General features: G+C 43.1%; 1 protein-coding gene across 1 annotated transcript in view; it reads left to right on the top strand.

The window, feature by feature from the left end:
- Positions 1-9,270: 9,270 nt before the first annotated feature.
- Positions 9,271-23,314, top strand: part of RSBN1L (round spermatid basic protein 1 like) — a 43,574-nt gene continuing 29,530 nt past the window's right edge. The window contains exon 1 of the mRNA XM_053407571.1: positions 9,271-10,105. Coding sequence (XP_053263546.1) covers positions 9,454-10,105 — 652 coding nt within the window. The 5' untranslated portion in view covers positions 9,271-9,453. The remainder of the gene's footprint in view (positions 10,106-23,314) is intronic.

Genomic DNA, 23,314 nt, shown 5'->3' with positions numbered 1-23,314 from the left:
GGGAGGTCTGCTGAGATGATAGTAGTAGCAGCCCACCCATCTATCTGGCTGGGTTGCCCCTGCCACTCTGTGTGGTTTCCAACACATATAAAAATATAACTGTCAGGGGCTCAGGAGCAGAAGCACAGGGGAGAGAGGAAATGGAGAGCGAAGGGGAAGAATCCGAGGGCAGCGTAGGGGAGTATGACAGTGACCCGAGAGATTCCATGAGCTTCTCCAGCGAATCAGAAGATTCCCAGAAGGGGGCGCCGATGGTCAGGGCAAGGGGGGTCCCAGGGGGGACGCACCAGAAGCAGGGGGCCAGCGGGGACTCCCAAGGGAGCAGCGGAGGATCAGGACCAGTTCCCCCACCAGAGCACAGTAGGGGGGAAGAGTCACATGAGTCAGGACCAGCCTCTCCTCCAGCGGGGAGAGAAGATGAGTCAGGGCTGACCACGCCTCCATCGGAGAGTGGGGGAACGGAGGGGAGGTCAGGTCCAGCTAGCCTCCCCGAAGGGGGAAGCAGTGACAGCAGCAGTGCAACGGTCAGGAGGAAGGTTGCCGGCTGGGCGCGCGCGCCAAGTTCAAATGTACAGGCGCGCGGGACAGCAGGAAACCCGGATTGGGAACCAGGTCCTAAAGCCCGCCGGAGGGAGGGGGAAGATTCAGGGGACTCAGCGTCAGAAGAGTCTAGGAAGGGCGAGACCCCGACAGACAGGCGGAACCAGAGGAGGAGAGAGCAAAGGAAGAGGTGGAGCAAGGCTAGAGTCTTAAACTGGTGTCTGGGGGGAGGAGCTTCAGACGGAGCTTCAGCAGTCTAGAGTTTGAGACGTAGAGCTGCACGCTGCGGCTGTGAAAGTGAAACTGAACTTCAATAAAGACTTTCGTACTTAACAACGAAACGGCGTTGGTCCTTTGTGAGCTGGGACCTCGGGCAGCTCTGACAATAACATTGAACATTAAAAACTTCCTGTTACAGGGCTACCTTCAGATGTCTGCTAAAAGCTGTGTAGTTGTATCAGGAGAGGAAGAGGTATAAAGGGGTTGGGTGTGGCAGGCAGGTGGGGTGGACAAGTAAGTGGGCGGGGTGGTAGCTCCTACTATAAAAGGGGGGGGGAGTGATCTGCCAACCACTACATGCTGCTGCTCCCCTTTGGCACCAACTGTGATCTGTTTGGGGAATATTTCAGTTTATATATAGTTTGGGGTTTAATAATTCTATCCCCGAGTAAAGAATTCCATATTTCATGAAAGGAAATGTAATTAAGTACAAACTTACATTTTGGAGGGAAATGTTGAAGGTAAGAAACGGTGCTATCTCAATATCAACTATAAAAATCATTCAATCATAGACTGGATTTTTTTAAAGCCACTAAAATGAGCTGTAATAATTTGTCAAAATAATTCCACAAAATATCTAGGGATTCTTATAAAAAACAACTTATTTCAAAACTATCCTGTGTAGCTAAGGTTTCTTAATACCAAGTTTTTTGAACTGAAATGCATAGGTGCATGTATGACTCCACCAATGGTCATCTCAGGCAATTATAAATATATTGATAAAAAATAAAATAATTGGTATGGATTTTTAAAATGCCATTTTTAATGTTCTCTTTTGTTGATAGTCCCATCAAATGCAATACAGAAAGTATACATAACAGTCTTGACCTTATCTCAAAATGTATACCAAAAAAGGACAAAAAAATTACAATCCATTTCTGTGACTTTTAGACCTTAAAGAGGGACAAATTGAGAAAAATCTTAGGCTATGGAGGAAGAACAAATTTGTAGTCCATGCAGTTGCAGTGCACGCTATTTTCTAAGTCAATTAGCAAGGAGTTTGAAAGAAAAAAGTTTGGCATGTTGTTTAAAAGAAAACAAGCATTTTCAAATTCTGCCTTTGTGAACAAGCAATGCAAAATTTGCAGTGTTTTGTCACCAAGTGAAGTCATTATCTCCAGAGACAAATGCACGGTGCATTTTCTCATTATTGGTTCCCATACGTTGAGATGGATGTGATGTACAGTATCTATAAATATACTGTACCCCCCGCCTGCCTTCCCGGGATAGCGGAGAAGCGCAGCGCGTTTCTCCGCTATCCCGGACGGCTTTTGAAGGCAGGCGGGGGGGAGCAAAGACTTTCGCCCACCGCCTGCCTTCAGAAGACCTCCGCTGTCCCGGGGGCTTTTAAAATGCTGGCGGGTGGCAGTGAAGCCCTCCTGTCCCCAGAGCTTGTGGGGTGGGAGGTGGGGAGAAGGGCTTTTCTTCCCACCGCCAGCCTTCAGAACAGTCTTCTGAAGGCTGGCGGTGGGAAGAAAAGCCCTTGTCCCCCCCCTCAGCCTTCAGAAGAGGTCGGGGGACAGACTGTCCCCGGACCTGGTCTGAAGGCGGTTTCCATAGGAATGCATTGATTGATTTTCAATGCATTCCTATGGGAAACCGTGCTTCGCAAGACGAAAAACTCGCAAGAAGAAAAAACTTGCGGAACGAATTAATTTCGTCTTGCGAGGCACCACTGTAGTTTTGATCCCCCAACTTTATGCTTTGCCGCACCAATTTATGGAAGATTTCGAGGTTTTATGACTTCAAACTGATCCCTTTTCGATATAATCACCCAGAACTATCGGACCTGAATACTTCTTGTCATTAAAATAATCATTTCCAATCAAAACAATTATTCGACATGGCATCTTACCCCCACCAACTTCTTCTAAAATGCTCCACGCAAGCGTACATGTGAACAAAAACGTAAAAAAACGACGTGGCCATAGCTCAAAAACTTGACCTGATTGAGCAAAACCAATGTGATTTTTGGATTCAGCGCATCAGATTCGTCCTAAATCAGCCGAAAAAACGCAGACAACAAATTTGTTGTTGACCAGTGATTGTTAAGCAAACTTAGAAGTTCAATTTACTTGATCATTAGGGTATGTGTAAGAGACAAGTTTAATTATAAAGAAACTAGACATTCCACTTTTTTCCTTGTTAAAAGAACAACAAAAAACACTGAGCCATTGGACTGAAAAAGGTGAGACCAGCCACCACTGGCAATCCCCACCCTGAGTTAACTGCTAAGTATGTTGGACTTATCCCAAACAAATGAACAATTTGGTGATATGTGAAGACTGCTCCTTTAAATGTTTACCCAGAAATAAATCCCAAAGAGTTTAATGGGATTTATTGCTATGCTGCCTTATGTTCAAATGCAAATGTTTTTGTAGAACAGTACCACATAAAGCTCTGTGAAGTTGTGGGAGGCAATTTTTGCATTTCCTACATTGGATACAGTTGCCATCACAAAACCCACCAATTCAGCTAAGTTTGGCAAAGAGATATGGAAGCCTAATAGATGTTCTGCCACTTTCAAAGTGTCTGCTAGGTCAATAATTGTAGTCAAATTAGCAGCAAAAATCAGTTTAGCTGCCTGTTCTCTTGCCACTTTTATGCTAAACATGGCAGTCAGCTGAGTTTTACTCAGAGAAGAGCCATCAAAATTAATGAACCTAACTCATCATGTTCATTAATTTAAATATGTCTAGAAGACTACTACCCTTAGACTTCTACTGTAAGCTTTTTAAAAATAACTATTTAGGGCAGAAATTAGTATAATTTAATCTTAACTGTTCCACTGTCCACTACTGTTCCAATGTGCAGTGAATAAGAACCTGTAGTCTAGCAACATTTGGAGGGCTGCAGGTTTCCCGACCTAAACACTACTGGTCCTGCAGGGTGAGAATGTCAAAAAACATTTAAACTGATTGCAAATACAAGTTTTACTAGGCCTGCTATTTCCTTCTGTAAATCCCCTGCAAAACCACATATAAAGTTTAGCAGGCTTTACTGCTTCATGACACATTTGCAGCATCTCCACCCTTATTCTTTTTATATAAGTTTTATATAAGGAACTATGGAAACCATGAGGATACCACTTACCCAGAAATAGTTATATGGTATTAATACCATAATAATTGTACTAGGGCAGGAAAATCTGAAATAGATTCATACACCCAATACAGATACCATACATTCTGGACTAACCTGGAATATAACTATAATCTCTGCATTCTTTCAGCATAGTGACTGGGAGACATGACTGCAATTCACAGGACAGATTTCTAGTAACCATTAGCCTGTTAAAAATGCGACTATTGCAACAAGGCGGAAACATGGGGAAAATGTAGGAAAAATAGACTAAAGACCAATAATCTTATTCTTTGACTATTTTTTAAAACTACTATTAGTGGATAGACTAATAGCAATTGATGTAATTGAACCAATGACTAATTGAAGTAATTGATAAATATATAAACAAATATAAGAATGGTTCATTAAAGGAAGAACTGTAATGAGGGCCTTCTTGGTGGCTGCTCCCAGACTTTGGAACTCCTAATATTATTATTATTATTATTATTAAATTTTTATACTGCCCTATACCCGGAGGTCTCAGGTGGTTCACAGAACAAAATCAAAATATAACACCACAAAATATATAATCAAAATAAAAACAACCTAATAACCCCCCCCAAACCCCAAGTTTTAAAAGGGCTTAGGATTTGTCAATGAAATCAACCAAAGGCATGGTTGCCTTTGTCTGGTGCCTAAAGGTGTATTATGAAGGTGCCAGGCGAACTTCTCTGGGGAGAGCATTCCAGACATGGAACCACTGCAGAGAAGGCCCATTTTCCAAACCTCTCAAGGAGGCACGAAAAAGAGTTTCAGAAGTTGATTCCAGGGTTCATATGGAGAGAGGCAGTCCTTGAGGTATTGCAGTCCTGAGCCATTTGGCTTTAAAGGTCAAAACCAGCACTTTGAATTGGGCCTGGAAACTAATTGGTTGCCAGTGCAGTCGGACCAGGATTGATGTAACATGCTCAAACCATCTTGCTCCAGTGAGCAACCTGGCCACTGAATTCTGCACTAGCTGAAGTTTCCAAACCGTCTTCAGAGGCAGCCCTACATATAACGCATTGCAGTAATCTAACCCTGAGGTTACTAGAACATAGACAACAGTAGTTAGGCTATCCCTATCAAGATATAGGTCTAAACCACTGAGCCTTGGGCTTGCTATCAAAAGGTTGGCGGTTCAAGTCCCCGCAACAGGGTGAGCTCCCATTGCTTGGTTCCAGCTCCTGCCAACCTAGCAGTTCAAAAGCACGCCAAAAGTGGAAGTAGATAAATAGGTACCACTCTAGCAGGAAGGTAAAGAGTGTTTCCGTGTACTGCTCTGGTTTTGCCAGAAGCGGCTTAGTCATGCTGGCCCCATGACCCAGAAAAACTATCTGTGGACGAACGTCGGCTCCCTCAGCCTGTAAAGCGAGATGAGTGCCGCAACCCCAGAGTGGTTTGCGACTGGACTTAACTGCCAGAGGTCCCTTTACAAAAATAGGAGCTTAGATGGACCACCAGAGCCTCAAGTGACACCAAAGGATCCAGGAGTACTCCCAAGCTATGAACCTGCTCCTTCAGAGGAAGTGTAATCCCAGCAAGAGCAGGTGATCCCCTGCTTATCTGCTCTACGGAAACACCCACTAACAGTGCCTCAGTCTTATCTGGATTGAGCTTCAGTTTGTTGGCTCTCATCCAGTCCATTACTGAGGCAAGACACTGGCCCTGCACTTCCACTGCCTCACCAGCAGATGTAAAGGAGAAATAGAGCTGAGTGCCATCAACATACTGCTGACAACATACTCCAAACCTCTGGATAACCCCACCCAGCAGTTTCATGTAGATGTTAAACAACGTAGGGGATAGGATTGAGCCCTGTGGAACCCCACATTGAAGGTTCCGTGGGGCTGAAAAGCATTCCCTAAGCAACACCCTCTGGGAACAACCATCCAAGTAGGATTGAAACCACTGCAAAGCGGTGTCACCCACCCCTAGTTTGGAGAGTCGCTCCAGAAGGATACCATGGTTGATGGTACTGAAAGCCACTGAGAGGTCGAGAAGAATTAACAGGGATGTGTTTCCCTTGTCTCTCTCTCTTGACAGAGGTCATCATACAGGGTGACCACAGCAGATTCTGTGCCAAAACCGGGCCTAACCCCCAACTGAAATGGATCCAGAAAATCTATTTCTTCCAAAAGCACCTGGATCTGGTCTGCTTCCTAGAGAAGCTACACTGGCTTCCTCCTTGCTGATCTTCTGCCAGCAGGTGAAGACTTTCTTGCTTCTATAGGCTTTTCGGAATCGACTCCTTTTCATTAAAGGGCTGGTGCCATGCTGTTTTTATTGTAATGTTTTAAACAGGTGTTATATATGTATACAGTTATAATCCTATTAACGTTTAATTGTATTTTAAAGATTGACTTTTCTGTTTTTAGTGATTCTTGTTTTTATATGCAAGTTGCCTTGAGGTTCTTGAAGATGATGATGTTGATGAAGGTGAGGAGGATGCTATACATACTGTATAAAAACAAAATAATGACATGTTTAGCCCTGAATGTGGAAATAGCGTAAGACAGATTGGAGTAGGGCTTTTATGAATGATTTTTTTGGGGGAGGGGGGAGAGCCTAGCTTATATATCTGTTCCAAAATTTACAAGTTTTACACTAGACAAGAATGGCAAGAAATTATATCTAACTTTATCTAGATAGAAAAAAGTGCAAATAAATAACAGCAATTGTAGCCTGTAAGGAGGACTGAGAATCCCCATTTAGAAAAGTATTATGAAGCAGAAATTTTGACATGTGTAGTGCTTTGAGGAATACCAATATTAGGCCTATGCAGAAGCACAAGGTGCAAATGAGTATTTCATGGAATCAAAGAATTGCAGAATTGGAAGAGATCCACAGGGTCATCTAATTTAACCCCCTGCTATACAAGAATCTCAACTAAAGCCTCCATGACAAATGGCCATCCAATTTGGATTCATTTATTGGAGTCTTTGGGGGAATAGAATGGTAAGAGAGAAGGTGAATGGAAAGTGCTGGTTGTGTAACAAAACAAAAGGAGATTCATACATATATGGTGGAAATGATGGAAAGATAGATCATGAATACATCCGAGAGGCACTCATTAAAGATTTCCCCTGACGTACTTCTCACGGACTAAGACAAACGAAACTAGGCAATTATTAGTCCTTCTCTTTAGCAAGAGTCACAAACTTCTCTCATCGCTTTATGCAGCTGTGGAGACCTCATCTATAGAAGTCAGCAGTTTGCCTCAGAAGCCACGACTTGACCTGAGAAACCAGCATTTCATCGTCTGGAAAAAACTTGTCCTTCCAAAATAACTTCATGGCTTCTTGATTTTGATGGCCGCCTGCAATTTCTGCAGCAGTGAAGTGTAGTATGTCCCAGTAATTGTTATACCCTTTCCAGGAAATCTATCATCACTACTCTGCGCTGGTCCCACACTGATCTTGACATCTGCAGCTAGTAGGCGAACAGTTATGCAGGGATCCTCCAAAACAGCAACCTCCACCTGCTGGATGGTGTCTTCACCAATGGCGGACTGTGGTTGCCCAGGAATAGGAGCTGTTTCCACTGAAGTCTGGCCACACTTGAACTGACGATGGCAGTGCTTGACTACTTGACACGATGGGGCACCCTCCCCATAAGTCCCTTTCATCTCATCAAACGTCTCCTGTGATGTGCGCCCTTTCAAGTACAGGAAGCTGATAACCACTCTGCATTTGACTGGTACCATTATCAGACATTACTCCACATTAGCATTTGTAGCACAGAAACTGTTAGGAGTTCAGAGCTACAAATTACCACATTACTTATGGAGAGGTGTATACATGTATACACATGCAATTTCATCCTCCTACAATAACTGGAAGTGGGTCAAGGGAAATCTTTAATGAGCGACCCTCATACATAGAAACTTTATTTGCATTAGCCACTATCCAGAGCAAGAAAGCTAGATTATTTTGAGGTATGGCAATAAGTTATATTTAAGCATTATTTAATAATGGTCCCCCAAGTATACTATATTTGATCTTATTCTTAACTTTTAAAATAGCATTTGTGTAGGAAGAACTTCAGGTTTTTTTAGAGTTTTAAGAGCGTTCACACACACAAATACATAATTATGCATACTGTAACTGTACACCAGCATTATAAGGAGGAAAAATTATTTATGCTTGAGGTGGGCACAGGGCAAGAATATATCACCTCATCAACTATTTAACCAGAGTTATTGCAAGAACAGAGGGAGGCAATTAATCCACTTTTAACTATCTTCACTCTATGGCTGCTGCACAAAATTTACAACATAAACTTCTGCATGTTTACTCAAAAGCAAAGCCCACGGTGTTCAACAGAGTTTGTCTCCAGGCAAGTGTCCTTGCTGGTAGCCCTGCAGTGGAAACCTCTGCCCATCTCACCTGCCCCCTTCCTCTTCAGCATCCGTCCCTCTCCCACCTCCCTGCCAGGCATAGGCTGACACTGCCTTCCTCACAGAGTCCTTGTGTTATTGGACTACAACTCCCATCCCTGCTTACCTACCCCTGGCTGGGGCACGTGGGAGTTGAAATCCCAACAAAATGCGGGAGACCACGGCTCCCCCACTCCTGCCTTGTAAGGATCGCAGCCAGGCAGCGCGCATGAAACGTTTTAACCACCCGAAAGCATTATAGGTCAGGCCACCTCCTCAGAAACAAGTCCCCCGCCCTGAGTTTAGTAGGCCTTAACTGCAACCTACTGCTAAACAGCTCTCAAAAATAATAATGTACACACGCCTCTGTATATCTCTGGAAAGAAAAACGTACTGTTCTCGGACGACGACGACACCGTAATGGTTTTTTCACACGGGCACCATCTTAGGAGGGGTAATTCTCTTGTGTGAGGGAGAGGGAAGGAAGGGGGGGGGGAGAGAGATGCCTCTTCTAAGATGGCTGCCGCCCTCAGCGCCACACGCTCAGCCCTCAGAAGCCCCGTTTCAGAGACGAGAGCGCGGCCCGGTTAAGCGCAAACGCCTGTTTTGGGCGACCGAAAGTCGTCTCGCCTGCAACCCTCGGCTGAACGTTACCCGTTTCTGAAGGGCAACGTGGGAAGAGCGGCGCAACGCAGCCGCTCAGCCGCCGCGGAGAGGAAGGGAAATCTAACCCGCCGCAGAGATGGAAGACGCAGACGCCGCCTCCGCCGCCCTTTCCCAGGTGGCCGGTCGCCTCTCCAGCTTCGCCGCCGCCTCTCGCTGCCCCTAAACCACCTGAAGTAACGCACGGAATCCGCGACAAGCTCCGACTCGCCCGGCCTCCCCTTTCTAACTGCGCCACTCGCGGCGGCAGCCGCCGCCGCTGCTGCTGCTGTGGGAAAGCGACCAGGCGGGCCGCAGCGGCCCGAGTTCAAACCCCGCTCGGCGATTGGCGGCTTTCTTTGTCCGTCCAATCATGGCGCCGCTTCCATTGGGAGGGGAGAGTGGCGCTCGCGGGCCGTGAGCCCGCCCCTCTCTCTCTCCCCTCCTCCCTCTACCGCCCGGGCTCTCTCAAGCGACGAGCGCCGTGAGGTAAATACAAGCAGCATCTCAAAATGGCGGCGCCACCGAGTCCCGGACGAGGCGCGGTGGTAGCGCCGCAGCCGGAGCCCTTCTCCTCGAACTTGGCGGCAGAGAGCAGGGCCTCTCCGCGCGGCTTCCCGTCAGCTGCCAAGCGCATGAAGGGAGCAGAAGAGCGGACGCTCAAGGGGCCTAAGCGCGTTAACGGCGAGGGCGGCGGCAGTAATAGGCAGCAGCAACAGCCGCCGCCGCCGCCGCCGCACATACCAGGGGCGCCAACCCCGGTCGGACACGGAAGCCCCGCCGTGTGGAGTTTCACGGCGTTCTCTTCGGGCGGCGGCGGCGGGAGCGCGGCGAGCGGCGGCGGGTCTTTCGTTTTCCCGCCTCAGCTGCCCCACAAGTTGCTGCTGCCGCCGCCGCCGCCCTCCCACCGCTGCCTGGCCTCGGGCGCCGACGGAGGCGGCAGCAACAGCACCAGCGCCGGCGGCAGCAAGACCAAGAGGCCCAAGGAAAAGCGGGACAAGGAGAAGAGGAAACTCGGGGCCCTGCCTGGGTCGTCCATGGTGGCGGCAGCGGCAGCAGGAGGCGGCGGCGGCCCGAGCGCGGCTGGCCGGGAGGAGAACGGCGACGTGAAAGCGCTGCTGCGGCAACAGCAGCACCGCCACCGCCACAGCCACCGCCAGGAAGGTGAGCGGAGTGTGGCCCGGGGGGAGGCCCGGGAGGTGCGGGGAAACGTCGAGAGCGGGGCGGGGAGGAGCGGCGGCGGCGGCGGGGAAACGGCCTACCCGCCGCGCCGACTCGGGGCTCCCAGGAAAGCAGCCGCGTTCAGGAGGGAGAAGAAGGAGGAGGAAATGGTTGCTCTCCTCAGCGAGCCTGACGCCGGAATGGCTGACTCGGCGGCACATGGAGCGAACACGTTGGCTGGCTGCTTGGCCGCGTGTCTCCGGCGGGGGGTGGGCGCCCTTCGTCCTCCTGTCTTATCGGGGCTACACCTGGGGGTGACTTGAGGCTGGTGGGCTCCGTCGGCGGGGGGTCTGCCGTGCTGCTGGTGGCGGGTACCTTTTGCAGGGAAAGCGGCAACGGCAGCGCTGTCTGGCGGCTCCTGTCAAAAAGGGGGTGTGGAAACGGCCACTGCCGTGGGTGGAAGCTGCCAGAGGCCTTGGGTTTTCAGACCTATTAGGGAAATAAGGGTGCCTTGTAGCTGGCGGCAAAGAGTCAGATGGGCATCTTAATAATGAAATGCCGTTTTATGGTTCAGATTAAATTTTGATTATGAGTATATACATTAATGTCTCATTGAAAGGCTGCATTTATTAAGTGGGCTAATATTGATAGCCCTGTGGTAGGAACGCCAAGCATATTACAGCAGTGTAAGTGTTTTGAATGTTCAAAATGATGTGCTGAGTTCAAAATGTTGTTTTTCATTTTAAAACTAGAAATGGCTGACTTGTATTTTGCAGCATATACGGTTTCAGCCATAATGCAGTCACCTAATGATTATGGAAACTGTAAAAGTGCTGTAAACTTGAGCGCAACTTCGCCTGCTTTTAAAATCCCAATGGGATGATCATATAAAAGCTGTTTGATATCCTATCTAATATCAATATGTCTTTGAGCTGGATAGGATGCAGCTAGCCCTGTTTTGTGCTTATTTATGGGGAAGTAAACCGCACTTGTTCCCAAACAATTTAACTGTCTAACTGACCTTGCCCAGTTGCAGCATTATTAGACTCCACTTGGTACTGATGCAGCTGAGAAGTCTGGTTCTTTACTTCAGTATAGGGAACTTAGGCAGCTTGGCTAAATCTATATACCGTATTTTTTGCTCTATAAGACTCACTTTTTCCCTCCTAAAAAGTAAGGGGAAATGTGTGTGCGTCTTATGGAGCGAATGCAGGCTGCGCAGCTATCCCAGAAGCCAGAACAGCAAGAGGGATTGCTGCTTTCTCTGTGCAGCGATCCCTCTTGCTGTTCTGGCTTCTGAGATTCAGAATATTTTTTTTCTTGTTTTCCTCCTCCAAAAACTAGGTGCGTCTTGTGGTCTGGTGCATCTTATAGAACGAAAAATACGGTAACTGAACCAGCATAGGCTTGCATAAATTTCAGGTGCAAAGAAATGGGGTGTGGTAGGATCAGTGTTAGTTGGCGGGATTAGCTCCTTGACTTGCACTTCTGGAAATCTGCAAGCCAATAACAAGAGTGATGTCAAGGGGGGCCACCATAATATAGCTTAAGAACAAACATGCATATTCTCTTCCATGCATGCAGCTGGCAAGAATACTAAATGCACCCCACAACCACACACAATTATTGCTTAATAGAATAGCAAATGGACAGACTGATACATTTGTTGCCAACAGGAGTTTAGTAGTATCCATCTTAGCTGGTGTATAGAAATGGACTCCTTTTTTCAGAAGTGCAGGCAACAGAATTTAACATGTTGGAACAGGGATGGGGAATGTTTGGCCTGCAGGACTCTCTGTCTGGCCCTCAGAACTCTCCCCAGACGACATCCTTTACTAACCCTGTTTTTTACTCTCAAGAGTTTTTTCATGGCTGAAACATGCCATTGAGCTCTGATAATTCGCCTTGCTTGCCTGGGTGGAGAATAAAGAGGAGTGTGTGTAGAAACTAGCATACTATAGAAAGGCAAAAATTACATTTGTTGCTTTGCCCACTTTCACCTCGGCTACAGTGCATGTTGCTTGGAAGAGAAGTTTCCCCACCTCTGTCTTAGCAAGCCTTAACTGTAGCGCTGCAGGGACTACCGTATTTTTCGCACCATAGGGCGCACCGGACCATAGGGCGCACCCAGTTTTTTGGGGGGGAAATAAAGGGGGGGAATTATTTCCCCCCCAGGTGCGGGGCAAGCTCGAGCTTCCCCCGACCCCAGCCCCCAAACAGGCAGCTCTCTGCAAACCGTGGGAGCGCTCCCACTGCTTGCGGAGAGGTCCGCGAAGCCTGGACGCGCTGAGCTCAGCGCGCGCAGGCTTCAGCATGCAGGCAAGTCTCCGCAAGCAGCGGGAGCGCTCCTGCTGCTTGCGGAGAGGTCCGCGAAGCCTGGACGCGCTGAGCTCAGCGCGCGCAGGCTTCAGCATGCAGGCAACTCTTCGCAAGCAGCGGGAGCCCAGCGCTGGGGTCCCACTGCTTGCGGAGGGGTGTGCGAAGCCTGGGGAGCGTGAGGGGTCGGTGCGCACCGACCCCTCTCACTCTCCAGGCTTCAGCGAAAGCTTGCATTCGCACCATAGGACGCACACACATTTCCCCTTCATCTTTGGAGGGGGAAAAGTGCGTCCTATGGTGCGAAAAATACGGTATGTTCCAGAACAGTGCTAAGTCGATATGGATACATTTTAGAGATGAATAGTTCGTGGTGGTTAACATTGCAAAGTTGCATTTTGCAGCTCACCCCTGTTGATTCAAGAGGACAGTATTGATCTATGAAATTTCTGGATTACACTAAAAGGAGATTTACAGTGTTGAGTAAAAAATATTTACTCAGAAATAAGTCTCACTGAGTCTAGGGTTTACTGTCAGATATACATTTGATTCCAGCCTTCGATTTGTCAGTTCACTGAAAAATAATCATTGTGGAATGCTGAGGTTCACTTGTGTCCTTAAATATTAATCCAATTTTTTTGTCAAATGAGATGTTCCTATTGATCTTTTTGTAAGGAACGGCACTACATTGGTCTTAGTTGTTGTTTAGTGGCAGGATATCTATCACAGATAAAGGCTACATAGAGTGGGGGAGAAATACTTGAGGACCTGACGAAATGTGATGAGGCTGCCACGTGTCTGCCCTCTTCACGTATAAGGTGTGGGTGTGGAGTTTGTTTATATAAAATGAAGCTCAAGGGTGAGTGGAGTGAAACTCCACTTTTCAGTTTATCTTGTTATGCTCTGATATCTGGAGCAATTTTTTAAAGCCCATCTCTGATCCTGGGTGGGAAGCCAAGTTGGGGACAAAATTCAGTAAACCAGTGAAGCACAGTAAAGTGAACCAGGAAATACTTCAGTTCTCCTCACCTGTATGCTCCTTTCATGTAAAAAACAAAAAGGCACCACCACCAGCCTTCTGCAACTTCATGTGTGAACTGGGCAAACGTGTATAAAAGCCATATGGCTGCCCTATCACATGTAACTTCAGTTGTAAAACCATGTACGTAGATTCTTGTCCTTTTCAAACAGTGCTTAACTTTACATTTGCTTTCAATGCACAGCAGTAAACCTTTCACTTCTTTTAACTTACCCAGAATGCTTCTATCTTTAAGTCTATAGGTATCACATTTTTCTTTTAATGATTGTACAAGAGCAATTTTGAGGCACATCAGAGGTTATTCAAGTTTGTAGTGTGAATATGTATTATATCCAGGTAAACAGCAAAATTTCTGTAAACTGGAAAATAATTGATTTTCTTTACTCTATTCCACCTGTCATGCTTTTGGTGTACAACAGATGGAAAAAAATAACTCTAGACATTCAGTCTAGTAAAAATAATAATACATGACTGGTCTTCTAATCACACCAGTATGAAGAATGCTTTTCTAATATTTCTAATTAATGTTGTATTCCACTTAGAGCTTTTGTAACCCATAGATTGTTGTTAGCATGGTATGTCAGATAGTGTTGAACTTGGATTGGCTAGAAGCAGGTTCAGCCATGTAGTTTACTAGGTGACCTTGGGCCAGTTGTTATCTCTCAGCCTAACCTATCTTATAAAGTTACAAGAAAGTAAAAAGTGTTTGTGTGAATGGAGAGAAGGGAAGGGAAACTATGTACTCCACACTAAAGTGTTTCATAGACTCATACAATTGTAGAGTTGAATGGTATCCCGAGAGTCATCTAGTCTAACCTCCTTTTTAGAGGAAATGTGGAATAAAATGTAATACATTGTAGATATATTTGGCTTTTCAGAGTAGTAGCAAACTTTCTGAAAGATGCTTGTTTCTTATGGTAGTGACAGCTGACCAAACAACCTGGATAGTCTTATGCATCTCTGAATATGAAGTACAGTCTAGGCGATTAGTGTGTCAAGAGTAATTTATCCAGGCCTCCTTTTCCTTTCACAGGGATTTCATCACTTGATTTCCCAGTGTTGGAGCACTAATGCATGTTTAAATGGTATTATAAAAGTGCTTTGTACTAGGGAGTGTTTCTGGAGTATGGAAAATGACCCGGCCTCTAGTAAGAACCCATTTGTGCCTGAGAGTACCACATCAGAAACCCAAGCTCTAGAACAGTGCAGGGGTTCTGTTGCTGCAGAAGCACTTGTAGTCTAACTTTTCCTTGCTTGTACAGCAGACGAAGACTTCTGGTGTCGTGGAAAGGAAGGAAGAGGGAGACTCTCTGTGGCTCCACCAATTAGTCTCTTGTTTGACTTCTTGGAAAACTCCTAACTGCTAAAGTGCCTTCTCGTATAGAAATCTCCATCTGCTTGTATCTGACCAGGTTCAACACCAATGCTTCCAAAGGAGGTGTGAAAATATTGCTTCAAAAGCTAAACTTTAAATTACTAGGCATTGATGAATTGATTTTATAACACTTCAGAATCCTTTTCAATAAAAGGGTTAGCTCTTATAGAGCTTTTCCAATACAGAAGCAAAGAAACATAACTAAACTCTACACAATTGGGAAATGCAGAGTACAGCTAATCTTAATCTGAATAGCTGTAACGTTTCCCCCTCTCCTTGACACGTGGCTATAAAAAAAGAGGTACATGTTGCCAGAGTTAATAGACAAGGTTACACGTTAATTTCAGAGAATAGTTGTTTTCATGTTGTGTCTCATAGACTGCAATTTAAGGTGTCATGGCTGTCAATCTAAGCCAAGGTGTATCTGAACAATTATATATTCTGTACTGCTTAAACTGTAAATCCTCTGAATATTTTGTTGGACTTAATTGTTTTGGTTACTGGGGAGCTAACATGTACAGAAATGCTTTCCATGTTTGAGAGGCAGGATCCTGGTTCCTGCATTTTTACTTCTTTGAAAAGGAGGGGAAAGGGGTTGGGTTGCTCAGTGTCTCAGCACATTAGTTTAATGTCCACTTCTCAACCCACACTGAACTAATGTCCTGAAGTTGGGTGAACAGATGAGTGTGAACTATAAAAACAAAAGGTTTCCAAAGCTTGAGAAATTGCCATGTTGTTGCCCAGGGAACAAGAAAATCATTTATTGTAGGCCTTATTTATATATTTAATTTTAGCATGAGCCTATGTTCATTTAAAAATGTTGTGTGGTCACTGATGGGATAGTTTTGACATTTACAGAATTCGTTTAAAAGTCAAGTCTGTACCTGTCACTGAGATCATGAATTTAGAACGATCTAATTATGTTAATGAGTTCATGGTGAAATGGCTAGGATAGAGCTTTCTGTTTTCAAGGTATGACTCGAAACTCATTGTCCTAGCCCTTTGTTTAAATGATTTAATCATTACTTGTTTTAGTTGAAGTTAATATTTTATTTTTACTATTTAGCTAAATAACATGGGCGATTTCTAATAAACATTCAAACAAATAAATTCAAAACAGGATCATAAAGTCATAGAAAAGAAGAGAATCAAATTTAATACAACAATAAAATCAATGTGACAGTACTTTTTAATAAAAAGTGCAAAACTTTTGAAGCAGTTGCTTAGACATTTGAAATGGCTCACAGAGCCAGAATTTGTTTTTACTTTATTTATCTTGTCTTTCTGCTCTTAAACCAGCAGATTCCTTTTCAGTATCTGCAATGCTTAAACTATTCAAGTGAATTTGGTTTTAGTCCTGATGACAAAATTCTGCACTGAGACTCAGAAACATCCTGTACCTAAATTCTTAAGAGCGTTTCCACCTTTTTTCTGATTAACTATTCTGCCCCATCCCTGTTTGGTGGACCTTCAGGTTTTAGTGAAAAAGCCAATCAGATTCTGAAAGCTGTGCTACAACAAGATACATAAATCCATACCGAAAATGTTACTGCTTATTCTTACCAGAACAGTAAATATATATTTACAAGTTACTATTTTCAGATTTCACTTGGAATGTCTTGAATATTGTGTTTTGAACTGATGTAGATCAAAATGATATTTGCCAGAAATGACAGTACTGAACTTGTACAAAATGAAACTAATCCTCTTTGCACTTAACTGGTAGTAAATGTTTTGAACACAATGGGACTTACTTATGAGTAAGTTAAATACAGTAATGAGAAAAGTCAGTATAGATTAAGTTCTAAATTGCAATATGCAACATAAAGAATGGATATGAATTTTCTGTTATGAAGTAACAAATTTGATCAGCACAGACTTAAATGAAAACTTAGTGTAGGTGGTAAAAGGTAAAGGTACCCCTGCCCGTACGGGCCAGTCTTGACAGACTCTAGTGTTGTGCGCCCATCTCACTCTATAGGCCGGGGGCCAGCGCTGTCCGCAGACACTTCCGGGTCACGTGGCCAGCGTGACAAGCTGCATCTGGCAAGCCAGCGCAGCACACGGAACGCCGTTTACCTTCCCACTAGTCAGCGGTCCCTATTTATCTACTTGCACCCGGGGGTGCTTTCGAACTGCTAGGTTGGCAGGCGCTGGGACCGAGCAACAGGAGCGCACCCCGCAGCGGGGATTCGAACCGCCGACCTTTCGATTGGCAAGTCCTAGGCGCTGAGGCTTTAACCCACAGCGCCACCTGCGTCCAGTGTAGGTGGTATTTAACTTCAAATACACCTAGTACTATTTATTCAAATATGTTGGACAGTCTTCTTATGATAATTTTTTAACACAGCTTTTTTAAAAGACACATGAAAAGAAATTTTGTCTAATAGACAGTACCCCCTTAATTTGGTTTAACTTTGGATTCTGGAAAAGTTTTACTAGGTTTTCTAAAAGAGTAAGTAGAACAGGTATATTTACAATTAATCATTCGGTTATCGGTAGCTTACCCTTTTAGAAATAGTTGTTGCTAATTGTACGAAAACATGCATTACACAAATCTGGGTGGTTTAAGAAGATTTGGGAAATAGTTAACTTCGTTAAACATATTTTCCAAAAAGTTATTTTAGATCTTATATCAAGAGGTTCATAGAAAGATTATCTTTGTTTATTGAATAATAAATTTATTAATGATTTGCAACTGTATAGTGTTATAATTTATCCTTTTTTTCAGATTATGTCTGTTAAGCTTTTAAATCCTGTATATGTGGTTTTTCTTTTCTTTTGTTTTCATATTATGTTAAATTTCATAAATACAGGAAAAATGGACGTAGTTCTTGAAAAATAGTTTACAAACACTGAACAAATATTTCATTTTCTCTGTCACTCTGTGCTTTGTTTCCAAAAATTTTGTTACTCAAAATATCAGTTCTCAGTCTTATTTGTTCTAAAAATATCTTAATGTGTGTGTGTGTGGGGGGGGAATGGTTCTGACTTTGCTATTTTATGAGTTTATTCTTACAACACTAGTCCACATTGATGCATATGATACATAGCCAGAACACGTTTTGTTTACCTGGCTTTTAAGAGGGCACACTTCCATTAATAGCACACAATGAAACATTTCAAATTAACATAAATGATAGTTTACATAAGGAACCTACTAATTATTTTAGTGAAGATGTTGGAAATTTGGGGACAGTTTATAAAGTAAGTCATGCTTTCAAGGGAGGAGAGGGTGCTAAATCTGTGGCAAAGGATGGATGCGGCATCAACTAACTGATGCCCCAACTGACAACGTAATCGGAAAAGAAGACTTTTTTTTAAAGACAACTTTGCTGATGACATGAAGTCATCTGTAAGATGCTTCTTATTTCTCAATCTCTGAAACTGACATCTAGAATTGGGAATGGTACAAAGTGCTACATAATCCGTGTTGAGTTAATGCCAGAGAGTCTTTTTAACTTCAAATCTTGGCTTGCTGTGATATGCATAAGCAATAGAACTTCTCCTTTGCTCTAAATTCCATATGCAGTGCACAGTTCTTCATGTTTCTAAATGCTTAATCCATTGTGGTATTTAAAAATTATTTACTAAGTCTATGCATGTATGTATGTAGGTGGCGCTGTGGGTTAAACCACTGAGCCTAGGACTTGCCGATCAGAAGGTCGGCGGTTCGAAACCCCGCGATGGGGTGAGCTCCCGTTGCTCGGTCCCTGCTCCTGCCAACCTAGCAGTTCGAAAGCACGTCAAAGTGCAAGTAGATTAATAGGTACTGCTCCGGCGGGAAGGTAAACGGCATTTCCGTGCGCTGCTCTGGTTCGCCAGAAGCAGCTTAGTCATGCTGGCCACATGACCCGGAAGCTGTACGCCGGCTCCCTTGGCCAATAAAGCAAAATGGGCGCCGCAACCCCAGAGTCGGCCACGACTGGACCTAATGGTCAGGGGTCCCTTTACCTTTTACCTTATGTTTGTATGTATGTATGTATGTATGTATGTATTAAGTTTATAGGGTAGACAATGAGTTGCAAACTGGGAACCAAAATTATATTCAGAACCTGCAGAGGAGCACATTTTCTAGTTTTTATTTATGATAAGTGACCCATCCCCCAATATTTTACACACACATCAACACATCCTGCTAGATTAAGCACAAGTGGTGTTTTTTTTTTATTGCTTCCAGAATGCCCTTCTTTTCCTTCTCACCTCTCCCCCTTGTCGTGCTTTCACAAGATTTTCTCTCTTGTCAGCAGTTGGCTTTCTCTCAGCTAATTCAGACATTCAGGAATAGCTCTTGAGACTCAAAAGACAGTGCCACTTTGGGATTCAGATGCAGAATTGCATGCTGGAATATTCTGCCAAATAAAAAATAATGCTTCATACATAAAGATAAAATGCTGGGAATAAAAAGTCAGAGTCTATTGTTTAACCTTTCCTTTGCTCTAACTTTGCTGAAGCAGACATATTGCAGCCTGTGGTGATTGGCAGTTGGAAAAGCAAAGATGAGCTCCCGTTCTGATGAATGTGGAACAAAAAAGGGGCATTTACAGTTGGAATGATCAATGCTAAGGAAAAGCTGAAGCAAATTAGAAAGGAGGCCTGCTGCTTGTATGAAAGGAATTGTCACTTGCCATAAGTTATTGGACAAGAGACAATCTTTGAGATTTTGGTGGACAACTAAGAAACTGGTATTTGGGTTCAAAATTGGGTTGCAATGGCTGGTTTTGCTCCTTTGTGCTGCTTATCCATGTGGCCCAAATCTAGGTTCAAATTTGGAGGAAGAAGTTGGGTATATAAGTGAGTCAATAGATACCAGCTTTCTATTGCTGGCAATAGTGAATTGATACAGGTAAGTTTTCTATTTTAAAACTGATTGACTTGCTAAACAGTCATGTGGGCAACTGGTTGCTATAGTTATTTTAAAAACCATTAGTTTTGCAATTAAATAGACTTAATAAATGATCATAATCAAATAACTTGATTATTTATCCTACATGCCTCTTGTAAAGCATAATTGTTTTTTTTAAAAGGAGATAGGTCTTTCTTTGTTTTCTGTATACCTGCCAAGATGCTACAATCACTTTTTTTTAATTGCTTCCTGATCATTTTCATATTTATTTAAAATGAATGATCAGACATTTCCAGAAGAAAGGACAAAATTGTTTTCACATAAAAACATGAACATTCTTTCCATCTTTGTAATAAGTATTAATAAATAATAAATAATATGAAAACTGAACATGAGTAGAGCTCAAGTGGTTGCAGGGTACAAGTTTTTCCAGGTTACCTGGTGCATAATGCTCGTAAGATAAGAGGATACTCTTGGACCCTGGAACAAACTAATGTTTTCTCACTACTTCAGTTACATTTACTTGAGAAATAATATCATCAGCATGTTTTAAACTGTAGTTGTTAAGGACATCCGTCCCCCGCCCCCGGCCAACTTTAAATGTTATGTCATTTGTTTTAGTCCTTTAAAATTGTAAACCACCTTGGGTGCCTTTGGCAGAAAAGCAGCATATAAATGGAATGAATGAATTCTTTCACTTCTTCTGGAGATTTTACAGTTAGGTGTTTCTTTTCACTATGAAAGTTTGATGACTTTGTGTGGTTTGGAAAGAACTGACCAGGGTAAAACATTTGAGGTTTGTAAAACATTTCTAATGCCATTTAGTAATCTTCTAATTGTCCATGACAATTTTTAAAATATCTTCTCCCTCTTACTTAGGCTGTCACTATTTTATCTGTGACCTTTCAGTTCCTCCCTTTATCTGATAATCTCTTGCCAACATTTCCTCCTGAATGACTCCTTGACTTTGCAAGTTAATTGAGATAAAGCCAGGGGTGCATGATACATAAAGAGATCTCAAAAGTGTGTTCACTGTGCTGTAAGCTTTATCTTAATATATTTCTCTAAAATATGAACAGATCAAATTTGGAAGGTTGTCATGCTCTTCCTCACTGTTTGACTGTCAGGCTTCTGCCTTTTCTTTTGGAGGCATCAACGCCTTGCAGCAGACGGCCTGAGACAGGAGGAGGTTGTGACAATATCTGAGGTGTTTTGCATTGGGACAGTCTGCCCCTGGAGCAGCTAGTAGCAGTTGCGAGAGGAAGGCAAATGAGAGTAGGGAAGGAAAGTGTTTTGCAACTGAGTACTTGAGATGGAAGTGGTGCAACCTTCTGTCCAGCTGCAAATTATGGATGCAACGGTCCCAAACAAACTCTCTCTTTGAAACTGCTTATATGGAAGGATGGAACATACATTCAATATCTTGTCATAATGAACAGTTGACTTTTAGCTTTATGTCTTCAATTAAGTGAATTGGAACCACATTGCATTTAATATTAAAAGAGTGGTCATACACACTTCTAGAAGCCATGCATTTTGAGAGAGACTGCTGAAGCTATCAGTGATATAGCAATATTGTGTTAGTGTGTGGCTTTGTTGTACTGAATGGGAGCAAACAGCACAATTTTAAAACTGATGCTGTTCCAGAGTTTGCAGAATTCCTGTACTCACCATATGAGAGTGCCCAGAATTAGTGAACTGGAATAGCAGAGAATGCCAAAACATATGCAGTGTGTACATTATGCTGGCTAAAATTGCATGCAGTTATTTACCTTTACAAGACTTGTGATGTAAACTAGTGATGTAAAACCATACATTTTTGAAGGCATAATGGATTTTTTTTAGTACAGGCAGCCGCCATTTTAGGTGCATCCAATTTGTGTGTGCACATGTGCATCACACTGAACCTGGAAGTGACCCAAAAATATCACAAAAAGGGGGGGATGGGAACAGAATGGGGTGTTTCCACGCTTTTTCAATGGTGTTATACGAGATTTCACTTAAACACACAGTGCCTTGGAACACAACCCCTGCATAAATTGGGAGTTGTCTGTAGGGCATTGAAATGTAGCAGAAAACATAAAAATAACTAATAAAAAACCACTTCCCCTTTGAACTCAAGCTAAGAAAGTATACCATATATAATTTGGCTCATAGGGTTGTATTGTTTGGGGGTGTGTGTGTGTGTGTGTGTGTATATATATATATATATGTGCATATATGTGTGTGTGTGTGTGTGAGAGAGAGAGAGAGAGAGGGAGAGAGAGAGAGAGAAATATATATGAGAAATATGTATTTGCAATGGAAAGTCAGACTTCTACTCTTGAAGGTACTAGGGTATATTTTAGTATTTTACTGTTGCAGAAAATTGGAAGGAAATGTTGAAAACCATCAACAGCAGTAAACATTCGGAAAGTTTTTTAAATCTTGGTTTATATATGATTTGCTGACCTCAGTAACATACTGCACAAAGAATATACAGTACCTTTCAGTGAAGAAAGCTCATAAAATATCCTTATAATTAAGATGTAGCAATATATTTGGATATTGTCAGTGCTGTGCTGTGGGCAGGAGTCTGGAGTGAGCCATGAACTGGAAACTATGGGACAAAGGAAAAGTCAAGACCAGTGACTAACCAAAGATGTAGGAAAATGCCAATGCTCAGGAAGACATTGTTGCTTGAGCAAACCTCACCTTGAAAACAAAAACTTTTATACTTCTTCCTACTGACAAAGATCCAGTGGTTAGCATGAGTGGGATGTTAGTATGGAAGGTTTATCACCGAGAAGGCTGCTGCCTGTAGTTGAATGAATCACCATACAGGGCAGCCACAGACAGATTGAAGCTGCATCCTATAATTATTTAGCTACTCTTGATAATACTATTAAAAAATTCAGATTTTTATCATATGTTTTCACAGGTTTGCAGCCTTACCTGGGAGTCAGCCCTGTTGGACCCAGTCTGATGCATATTTGAAGGAAATGTCTAGAAGTGGGAAATTTTAATATTGTTTATATGCTATCCCACCCTTCAGAATAATTAGCATGACTGTTTTATTTCTTAAATGTTAATTGGTGTCATAACAACCCATAATTTCTGATTCTAACCCTCATGCTGCTCTTTGTGGATATGAGAAAGTAGGAAGTTTGCAGAAGCTTAAATAAGCTTTTCTAAAAATTCATCACATTTTAACTGATCTAGAACTTGAAAGACTATATTGTGAACATAAATGTCAAAGCATGTCAGACAGCCAGATTGTACTCCTGGACCAAATACCTGAATGTAGTCTGTATTTTTCAACATTTGAAATTACTCTTCTGATTCCAAATCCTATGTATGTCCCTTGTTTAGTAATCCAGTAAAACTTATTTCAGGGCTTGGTGAAGCACCTATCCCCAATACACAATGGTGTGTTTCAGAATGCCTTTTCCATTTCTTTTAACACTAAAATGGTTGGCATTGTTGCTGTAAACCATCTTCATGGTCTGTTGTTTCTACAATTTAAAAAGGAAAGCTTTCAATTTTTAATGATAAATTGATAAGCTGGAAGTCTATTGTATTTTTAGTATTGTTGCTGACAAACTCTTTTCAAACATCTTTCCTTGCTCTCTTGGGAGATAATGAAAAAGGAACATG

This window comes from Podarcis raffonei, chromosome 10, assembly GCF_027172205.1.
Source record: "Podarcis raffonei isolate rPodRaf1 chromosome 10, rPodRaf1.pri, whole genome shotgun sequence".
NCBI classification, from domain to species: domain Eukaryota; kingdom Metazoa; phylum Chordata; class Lepidosauria; order Squamata; family Lacertidae; genus Podarcis; species Podarcis raffonei.
The sequence above is the reverse complement of the archived record's forward strand: the minus strand, read 5'-3'. Positions and strand labels throughout refer to the sequence as shown.